Here is an 11,321-nt window from a genome sequence, read left to right on the forward strand (position 1 = left end):
GCATTTCATGCCGCTTTATTCTTCTGTTTCATTACATTACAGAATAGAAATGCTGTAACTTTTTGTTTTGCTATATTTTGCCGCTTCCAGATACTGCGTTTTAATGCACAAAAAGACTATTATCTTAATTTAAATTGCAAAGAAAACTACCCAACAGTGCACAAGCCAGTTTCCACCATCACCAACTGCAACATGTCAATGATTCTTACCCTTACAGAGGGTGAAAATACGTGTAATGGATTTTTTTGCACATTTGTATTGGTACTTTTATTGACGTAAAGCACCAAAATAGTTCAACTGAACACTGTCCATGCAGGTAAGGAGGATAAATGGATAGCTATTGTGGCTCTGTGTTCATTCTGGACTGCCATCTTGTACACATCAGCACCATGACTGCATTGTAAAGCATTCATTCCACCAGCAGATGGTGGAAGAGCATTTCCTTTGAGGCTCATGAACCGTAGGTGGATAAACGAGACCAAAACCACATCACTAACCCTGGGAATTTCTGAATTTCTCCTTCACTTCAGTAGCATCGTTTGCATGCACAGCTGTCTGTTGACAGAGATTGCCTCTCCAAACTTCAAATAATCGTTTATAGGCAGCACCCATCAGTGAAGGCTGATTTTAAACCACATTTACATGACTCGGGTTTTAATTTCAGGGTTGTTCTGACGAGCCGTGGAATGCATGTGTGTCTCTAAATTGCATGTTTCTTGTGTTCTGGCGCACTGACTGACATGTGTGCATCTGTGCGTGTCTTCCTGTAAGTGCACGGCAGGTAATTTGAGTGTTTTTCCTGTATATGTGTGGTTTTTTGTGGGAGGAGGGAGACAGGAACATAAGTGGAGATGACTCACCAGTCTTTTGTGACAGTGGTGCAGAGAGAGTGCTTTTCACCCATTTCTCTCCCTTGGGGCTTGCATACAAAACAAGAAATGGAGAGAGGATAAAGAAGAAAAGGAGAGGAAGATTGGGTGTTAGGTAGCATTAGGGAGGAGTGGGGGGCATGGATAATTGAGGGAAAAAAGGGAGAAGATGGAATGAGGGTAGAGAGCTGAACAAAGAAAGGCGAAGAGGAGATGAAAGGAGTGAGCAAAAAGACAAGGGTTGCAGAGATCATAAACAAAGGACGCAGTTTCATGGGAGAGGCCTTGGCAGCTCTGCCTCTGTTGTCCTAATGGCTGGTAAAAGCATGGTTGATGGGGCGTATTATGTTCAACAATAGTAGTTTAGCAGACAAATCAGCAAACATGGGGAGGAGTGAATCGCAATGAAAAAGATTCTGATTTCATCTGAAAAGCTCTTTGACTTACATTGTGAGGTAAAGTTCAAACATCTTGACATCTTTGAGCAGCATTCATGGATATCTAAAAAAAAAAAAGATGTCCTGTTTAGTCATTTATGTGTCAGCAACTTGTTAAAAAAAAAAACCTGGTGTCAGATATGAATTCAAGTCATAAAATGTGTCATGCGTGCTTGAAACGGAAATTCTCTGAGGTGTGTACAGAAGTTCTGTGATTCGATTTTGTCCCAGAGGTGCCGTAGCTTGTGTTTTTCTGGCAAAATTTTCTCCATTGCAGTTCAGATCCTGGAGATCAACAAATTTCAAAACAAGAAACCACCAAGTTGCAGCTGTTAAAAGCTTAGTAATGTGAAACTTAAACAGTTAATCAGACTATATATAGTGACTAAAACTCTGTAAGAATTTGGAACATTACAATCAAAATTCATCCTTTGCTTAACCAAATCAAAGTACACACAGTAAATTAGTAAATACAACAACCATGAAATCAGATTTATTTATCCTTAGTAGTAATTTATTAAATATAGGGAACCATAGAGTTTGCTGCATCAGTAGAGGCATCCCATCATGACTGGTGGTCTTTCACTCTGCAGTCATTTTAATCACACTTACAAATGCTGCAACAAAAGTGGGTCATGTTACAGGCTACAACACTAATTAGCAGCATTTGTCAGTCGCACAAGAGGTGTTGAAATCAGCAGTTTGATGGGAATTTTTCAAAGCAACATGAGACACTTAACAGTGCGCCAACAAGACTGAATTACCCTTTGCAAAAGAAAGGAAAAGAGGAGTAGGGATGTTGCATTGATTTAACCAGCATCATCTGTAAATCTTCTGGCTGAAATAATAGAACATGCAAAAAAAGAAGAGCTAGACTAAGGAAAGAGGAAAAAACATAAAAAGAGAGCATACGAATACACCATCTACTGATTTTAAAATAAAAAAACTAACAAACAAGATACTTTTAGTTGCCATGCAACCTAATATGACTCATTTCTGTCAATGATTTGGTCCATGTCATATTGTTTACATGTTCATGCTTTTTTCTTTACGCTGTGTGTAAACACATCTGTTGCTTCAGCTCTCTGAGAAGCACAACTTTAGTCAGTGTTTATCATTTTGCTCTTTTCATTCATTACTACAGTGTAAACGCCACGTTTTGCATACATACATAGATATGCATAGCAAATTCTATTAGCCAATGTCATGCTGACATTTAAAGTTAAAGGTTGAGCCAAAGTCCCACCTCTGTAGAAATTCCATGATCATTATTTAATCATATTTTGAAGGGTATTCAACATTCACACTACTAATGGCTGACATTTTTCCTCACATTTCTGCTCCTGTAAATGCATGGGCTTCTTGGGGCCATTACTGATGAATTGTTGTGCTGTCAGACTCTTCTGTGCCAGGAGCTGGGTGTATACCAAATTTCCTGCCTGTGAGAGTTGGAGCCTTTTGAAAAATTCAAATTGCATTTTAATTATAACACTCCCACCAGGCAAAATATAAATGATTACTATAAGGACGTAATGTGATCTAAAGCTTGAGACACAATTATCCTGTTGTACTGGAAAGATTCTAAATCTCAATTGTGTGGTGTATGTCACAGAAACAGGAATGTAAATAGCAATGTCACAACAGGGTTCTTGTTGTCCACAGCTTAGCAACAAGGTCGGAAAGAGCACTCTATGACGGCTTTCTTTTCATAAGTTTCTGCGTGTGAACATCGTGTATTATCCGAGTCCACCTGCTTAACCATATCTTCATGTGTCAATCCTGTGAAATCTTTTGTGTGAAAGAGAAAAACTGAACTGAACTGACATTATTTTCTGTATCGTATAGACTTCATGCAGGTGTAAATTTAATATATGTTAGCCAGTTATTGTAATGGAAGCTGGTGGAGTGTTTTGCACTCATTCAATGATCTGCATGCAGCCTCAATAGATCACCAACCCATCAATTCTGATGCATTAGTGTAAAACAGCTGGGAACGTAAAAGCAATCACTGAGAGGATTGGCTGCTTTTATAAGGTTAAAACACATTAAATTTGATTGAAATATCTGACTGGCCTTACAGCACAAAACAGCTTGACAACCACTCACCATATTGTTGTGATCTGATCTTTTATATTAAAGTTTTATTTCCATAATGTCATATACAGATATGAAGAAATTCTCTAAAGAACTTGCACAGTTGGGAGTCAGGCCATCTGTCACTGGTGTTTGCTGGGTGACATCAAAGAAATCATCTGGTGGACAGCAGAGCCCTCGGGTGGGGTCGACCCCCATTGCCTTGGATGACATCAGGTTTCTGGATTAATTGACTCACCGTGTGACGTACATGTCCACAGTGATGGTTGACAGGTTGACATCAGACAGCATCAGTGAATGTATCCAACACACGGTATGTAAATATAATAGAATCACTTTATTCATCCCCATCCTATTTAAATTATTTCTTGTTTAACTGAAATGTTAAGTTAATCACTTCAAAATTAAACTGCAAATTAAATTAAACTGCATTTGACTAACTGTGACCAGAAGTATTCTAGGCTCTCTCAGACTTAGAACCTACTTTTAGCACTGAAATGCTTTGTGAATTACTCTTAAACGGAGCCCTCCAATTAGCATATGCACCTTATTTTTATTGATTTCTCCACCTCCAGCTACCTTTAGCTTTTGAAATCTTCCTCTTAAAATGCTCAGTCACCTCTAAAAGCAGAGCTGAGGTGTCTGCTCCTGCCAACTATGAGGAAAACATGACAACAGTATGTGGCAGCCAGCCAATCAAACAGCACTGGGGCAGCAGGCCCCACCTGACATCGAATTAGTGTCATCGGCTTTCATTGCCAGAGACTTTGGGATGTGTATTGTTGATTTTCGCTGGTAAACCTTTAACAGATTAGGAGTGAGACATTTCCCTCAGGAGATGGTGGAGGGGAAGAACAGAGCCAAAATGTGAGTGAGAGGTGGAGTTTGCCAGGTGGCCATTAACACAAAACGATGTTGTTTTACGTTCACTGCTGTTCTGTGCTACCTACATGCAGTCCAAGAAAATCCACTACTACAGCTTTAAATTATGAATCAGGAACATGCCAGGAATACTTAGGAGAGGACTTCACCATCTCCTATAATGTTTCCAGATTCAATCCAAGTGCAGCAGAAACAAAAATATTAACTTTTATATTCCACACATTCTTCTCCATTGTGAAAACCTTGTGCCTGCATTACTAAAATGGAGACACTTTGGAGAATCTGCTGGCACTCCTAACATTTTGTTTCTCTTTAAAACTTCTTGTTTTTAACCCCAACCAACACTGGCTCCTGTGACTACAGGCCTAATATCAGACTTCATACAGCTTTATCCGTTGTTCATGAAGGCATTTGTATTCCCCAACATAAACAGACTAAAATGTGCAATGTGTAAAATTAGTGGTGGAAAAAGGGGGGGATTAGATGCTAGGGTGCTTTAATTCCATTATTATGTCAGTAGCCAAGATGCTGACCTTCTCACCTACTGGTGAACATCAAAAAATGTCAAACTATTCTTTTGCTTTTTCCTACCAACAATACAACCACAGCTTGAGTGATATCACTGCATTGTTGGGAACATGCAGTCCCTTACTCAGATGCCAGCTGCTCTTGTAGTCCTATCGACACCGGTCACCGCATATTTTTCTTTGTCCCTGGAGCACAGTTGGCTGAAGTCCAGTGACCAGCCGTGTTGTTTTTAGAGATCAAACACCCTCAGTAATGAAATCTGCAACAAATAAATGTATTCACTCTAAAGTAACTCAGCGGCTATCCACAGAAGCTGTAAATGAATAACTGAATTCATAACGCCATGCCCAATAATCACTCAGCAAGCCGAGATGAAGCCATGAAAGGTGCCATTCCAATCAGCTGCTGGCAAGATACCATGTGATTAGACCATATTGACAAGCTGCTTATCGCTGTCGGTGTTTGTACTACGGACAGCATGCATGAAGTTTGTTCTGATGCCAAACAAGTGGCAACCAGAATCACTTCAAGGAATTCTAGCAGAAGGGCATATTGCCTGTGTGATGTGAAAGTGAAGGGGAGGTGTGGAAACAAGATATGGCAAAAACCTATCTACCCAACACCTTTCCGCCGGCCGATTGGCAGGCTCGAGGCAGAAGCGAACACGACTCAATCTTTATCTTGAATGCCAGCAGCTAAATTACTATACAGCTCAAAGAGAATGTGCATGTGTGTGTGTATATGTGTGTGAGTGTGTGGTCCTGCGCAGTAAAGTGTACAGATGGATGACTCATCCAGCAGTCATGTGACTCATCAATCACTGCAGTTACCATTTCCCTCCCTACTTCTGAATTTTTCCATTCTTCACTATTCCTCCTCTTTTCATTCCCATTCTTGATGTTTCGGTGTTGATTTTGATTGCTTGGGAATATAATAACCCTCCTCTATTGATTTTTTTCTTTACTTGTCTCCATAATGATGGGATTGTGACATATAGGAGCCGTGCACTCACTAATCTTCAGTTATTTGTCTTCCTCTTTTGTGCATCTGAGCTTGTTTTGTTACTTAAGAACTAGATGTTCCTGCTATATTTGCTGCTATACAAATACAACATAGCACTCGCCAAAAAGCCATTAAAAAACTGAACTTTAATAAAATAATTGCTTTTATTTTTTATCATATAGCAAAACTAGTAATCATCATGCTGTTATTTACACATTGCACGGGCATATTTATTTCACACTGTACATCTTACAATGCTAAAGGTGACATCAACAACAACACTCTCCTTTTACAAGACAGATGGCTTCACTGTGAACACAGTGGCCCTCTTCCTTTGAAAATTCTTTTTTTTTATGTTCACAGTTTATTCAGAGAAAACAACCACTTTGAATTCTCCATACTGTTTTATTTTTTCTCTTTTTTTTGTTCTTTTTTTTGTTCATTTTTTAAGATGCAAGTAGAAAGACGTGCATTTAACGGTTTAAGCACAATCCCTGACTCCCCGGCCTGAAACTTTTCAATGAATTTCTTCTGAAAATGAACAGAAATGTTTGTAGCCTCTTGGTGGAAACTGTTTAAAAAGGCTGTAGAACAAACAGACTGATTTCAAGTATTTCTTTTTTCACTTGGAAATAAAGGAAAACTGGATATTGTGGATATGATGCAAGAAACAACGTGTGTGGGGAAAAAAACAAGTAAATGTGAATTAGAGATGAACAATGGAAAAAAATGAGACATGAAATACTGCTGCAAAGTCAAGGAGCAGTGTATGGTTGTGATGATACGTTTTATCTGCCATAAATATGTTGACACACTAACTTCTGGATCCCAAAATGATTGAAAACCCTTAGTCCACCAGGTTGGAAGTGTTTAGTATTTAAGTTTGTGCTTTTGGAGTCCACAGGGTTTCTACATTGGGACCGGTTGTGATGATATAATTATGCAATGTGATATTTCCCTTATAGAACCATGGCGCTTGTAAGGCAAAAATCTGAACCTTGTGTTTCAAAAACTGAAATGTGTGTATTTGGCACCTTTTGCAAATTGCAGCTGTTTAAAGTTGATCCAATCGGGAATAAGAAAGGCAACTACACACATCAAATACAACAAAAATATACTGTCAACATCTGACAATAGCAGTGTTCAGTTGTTGTTTTTTTAACTTGTATAGCTAAGAAGTCATTGAACTACTTTAGTTTTGTAATATGACATACAGAATATAAAACAAAAGATACAAAGTGATGTTGTAAACATGGTTCTCTTACAATGGGCACATCTGCTTGTGAATGTGTCAAAAATGTGATTTTATGTATGTGTGTTAATGTATAGGTGTGTCTGTGTGTGTTTATCTGTGTATGTTTGTGTGTGTGTGTGTGTGTGTGTTTTCTGAAATCTCTGAAATATGCAAGAGCTTCAGAGATTGACCTGAATGGAGGCAGACATACACCATGGTATGTTCTGTTTCAAAATGTAAACTGAGCAAGAGGCTGAACATGGTTACAGGGAGCTTAAACTGGGACCCCTTCATCCTCTCCCTGACTGAGAAAATCAACAAAAGTACAGTGATTAAAACAACATAAAATCTAACTTTTTACTTCCTGGACCTTAAATTTCCATCAGGCTCCAAACACAACTCATCTGAGTCTTTTTTTCACCTCTGTTTCAGCTTTTCCCCCAGCTACTGTATATCTATCCCACCTCCGTCAGTCCCTCTGATCTGACAAATGTCCAGAAAAGTCTCTCAATACATTCTGCGCTTCATGTAGATCCTCTCAATAAAGTTTTCCAGTTCCTCCTCACTGTCCAGCTGAGGCACCAGCCCGTCTTCCTCATAGTCATCTCCTGGTGTGACTTGTGGATAGTAGTACGGGGGTCGCCTGCCTCTCCTGGGGGTGGTTATTGGTTTGGGAGGGGCAGGGGCTGGTAGGTCCGTGGGTGAGGAAGGATATAGTTAGAGATATAAGGGGTGAGAGGCAGGCGAGGTGGTGGCTGCTGCCTCCAGCCCTGTCCACGGTTCTTACCCCCGGCCCTGTGCCTGCGCCTTGGGGCCTGGAGGTCAAGTTCCTGGGGGCCAAAGGGCTGGTCTCTGGAGGGGGAGGGCTTGCCATAATACTGTGCTTTGGGATATGGGAAATAAACAGGGTAGTAGGCTCGATATGGCTTTTGGTAGTATGGATAGGAGGGGAAGGCTAAAAACTGTTTCTGGGGTTTATACCAGTAGTCAAGCTGCTTCTGAGGCTTATACCAATAGTCCTGCTTGTATGACTTGACTTTGTCCTTGTGCCATTTCTTGTTGGACTTGTTGTACTTATAAGGGGCTTTCTTGGGGTTTTTTGAGGCTGTGTAGTGGTAAAGAGGCGGGGCAGCCAGAGGAGGAGGCACCAGAGGCCTGAAGCGCGGGACAACAGGATTGCTGTTGGTCGGCTGCTGCTGCAACTCTTTCCTTTTCTTCTTCTTCTCCTCTACATCACTAATAATCTCAATCACATCATCAGCAGGCAGGTGCAGCTTGCTGCTGATCTCAATCAGCCTGTCGATCATTTGCTGGTCCAGGTCGTCTTCATCTGGGAGGACCTCCTCTGAGCGCTTGTCCTCCGCCGTGTTGCCGGCGGCCCCCATGCTGCTTTTCTGCCGGGGCTTCATGTAGGACTGCTGCTTCCTCCCCATGTACTGCAGCAGCATGTCAGAGGCAATGTCTGCCAACCTCTGCTCTTCCTCTCTGGCTCGCTCTGCCTCCTCCTGCTGCCGGAGCACCTCCTGCTTCTCTGCACGTGCCCTCGCCTCCTCCTCCATGTGGGAGAGGGTCTCCTCTTCTTCCTCCACCTCCTCCTCCAGCTCCTCTCCGTCATCCTCAAAGTCATCCATGAAGTTGCCCCCCTTGACGGGTCTGTTGCGGGACTGGTTCTCCTGCCAGTGCTGCTTCTTTCCAGCTCGTGCCAGCTGAGTGTTATATGCCTTGTAGCCCTTCAGAGGAGGCAGGATCTCATTATCTTGGAGCCCCAAGTCAATGTTTTGGAAGTAGCCTCTTATTTTGCGCTGCAGAGAGTCATCGTCTCCCTGTGAGGTTGCCTTGCCTGAGAAACTTTTTAAATCGTTTCCCTCCTCCTGCCCCTCTTCCTCCTCTTCCTCTCCCTTGCCTCCCTCCTCACTTACACTATCAGGCTCCACATTCTTTGCAGGCCACCCTTGTTCATCCTCCGACCTTGTGTTTTTATCCTGCTCCTCCCTTTCCTTCAAGTCATACCCCTGAGCAGCTGTCAAATGGCCTACAATTAGCTGTTCAATAGCCTTATCGGGCCCCCGCCCCTCTTTCCCCTCCTCCTCCACTGTCTCCTCTGTTCTCCTTATCTCGCCACCCTCCAAGCCTTCCGTGGAGGGCAGCTCCTGGCTCTGATCCTCTTCCCAGTCTCTGTTTCTGCTCGCCTGGATCTCACTGTCCCCCGGGTGGTCCAGGGCCTCCAGGAGGACAGCAAGCACCTGTGCGGGGTCCGTCACTTTATCTAATTGGTTATCTTGACCCGGGCCCCGACCCCGGTCTAGCGAGGTGTTCCCAGGGCTGGAGAGGCTCTGGGGTGGGGGCGAGAGAAAGGGGGCAAGGCTGTCCTCCTCTTTATGGTCTGTCCGGGTGCGCCCCTCCACCCCTCCCTCCCCTCCCTCACCCCGCACAGGGGCGGTGCCAGCTAGCTGCGGAGTGACAATGAACAGGACCAATAGGATGAGGTGGGCTGTGGAAGGGGCGTGATGACAGGTCATGACCATGCAGAACTGGCAGGAGGGAGGTTAAGCACCTGAAGAAGAAGAAATACAGGGAGGGGGGGGGGGGAGAGGCAGGAGACATGTGAGAAAGGATTCACATTTCATTTGGTGGAGCCTTTGCTTTGGAGTCACGATCATGTGGACTTTGAATGAGAATATCACGATCATTCAAAAATTAAATAGATGTTCTGAGAAAAGGCCAGCCTAAAATGCAGAGAGGATTTCTGGTAAGAATATTTCACTGACAACCAGAGCCTGTCACATATTTAAAATATAATTTAGATCACCAGCTTACGATTTCCAAGCAATATATGTTTTCACCATGAAACCACAATACAAAAACAGACAAGACTGAGAGCAGTTTTTGTTTAATTCTGCAAACATTTGAGAGCACAGCAGGCAGACAAAGCAGTCTAATAAGACGTGCCAAATGGAACAAATAAAGTTTTGCGCTCTTCTTTCTCTTCTGGCCTTTTTTTCCTGAATGTTTTCAAAGGAAAATCAATTCTGGCTGCGAATATTTCGAATTGGCTCCTTTTTTTATGTCAGCGCATCTGGATGCACGAAGCTGAATCTCTGATCTGACCGTATAAACCAGTCGTGATTCGTTCATTTACCGCGGAAACTGCTCACGTCTTTTAATCTGCAAGGAGAAATTGCGCGTCGAAGCCAAACACTGGGCATTTTTTTTGTTTCCAGGAGCGCATTTCCCCAGTCATTATCTTTGCACAACGCGGATCTGCTGGTTGACATAAAACATGATCGGGCGTATTTTGTCACGCTGGTGAGATTTAACCGAGCAAATAGTTACAATAGAGTACAGAAATGCACGTCAAGGAATTGAATTGTCTCAGCTTCTAGTGTATGAAAAATGTCTCACCTCCTTCTCCAAGCCAACACAACCAGAATGCGCGCACCTCCCATTTTAAGCCCCTTTTTCTTTCCAAAAAATCATGCAGAAAATACAAACTGATCCGAGCTATGTCTCTGTATTAGCAGTGATTTTGGTATTCCATGCGTCAAAGCGATGTGACCAGGACAGTGCTGGGAAGACGGCACGCACGGCGAAGTCATGCGTAAAGCTGGTGGCTACGGTCGAGTCATTTAACCCTCCGGTCCCTGAGTGGTCCATCCAAATTGTAAATGAACTGGATGTTAAATTTTAGACTACAAAACCCCTTCTGCACCAGGGAATGAAAGAGGGACCAGTCAGTGGGAATGCGCGTCTTTGTCCTTGTGTGGTGAGAGCATGTTTCTCCTCAGAGGCAGTGGTGGAATGCAGAGGAGCGTAAATTTTGGCAGAACTGCCCAAATTTTAATTATTTCCATTTTTATTAACCGATTCTGCAAAGTGTGAAACGAAACAAACACTATTACTGAGACAAGTGGCCTACCATAAATGTTTAGGATTGTGATTTATTTTAAATTGAGTGGCTAAAATCTGTCTGTTTAAATCGTGTTTTTTAAAAACCTGGATTTCGAATCCTAAAAATCGACACGATTTCTGTAGTGTTCCCGTTAAAAAAAAAAAAAAAAAAAATCTCAGGCGAAATTTTGCAGAGGATTTTGAGAGGAACTCGCACAGAAATATTTATTAAGCATAATTGTCTGGCTTAATTTCTCATCTATCCCCTCAATATAAATACAAATAACAGATTTCTTTGTTTTTTGCGATTGCACTTATCATTATTATACAAATTAATGCATTCATAAAGGCTTGCTTTGACCATAAATGTGTTCATTTATCAATTTA

General features: G+C 42.1%; 1 protein-coding gene across 1 annotated transcript; it reads right to left on the minus strand.

Annotated features, from left to right (window-relative positions):
* Positions 1-5,939: 5,939 nt before the first annotated feature.
* Positions 5,940-11,093, minus strand: si:dkey-175g6.2 (neurosecretory protein VGF). Its single transcript, XM_022214923.2, is given in 3 exon segments — positions 5,940-7,723; positions 7,726-9,600; positions 10,449-11,093. Coding segments are annotated over 2 exon segments (2,016 nt in total). The 5' UTR covers positions 9,572-9,600; positions 10,449-11,093; the 3' UTR covers positions 5,940-7,553.
* Between the last annotated feature and the right edge of the window lie 228 nt (positions 11,094-11,321).

The sequence above is a fragment of the Acanthochromis polyacanthus genome, chromosome 17 (assembly GCF_021347895.1).
Source record: "Acanthochromis polyacanthus isolate Apoly-LR-REF ecotype Palm Island chromosome 17, KAUST_Apoly_ChrSc, whole genome shotgun sequence".
NCBI lineage: Eukaryota > Metazoa > Chordata > Actinopteri > Pomacentridae > Acanthochromis > Acanthochromis polyacanthus.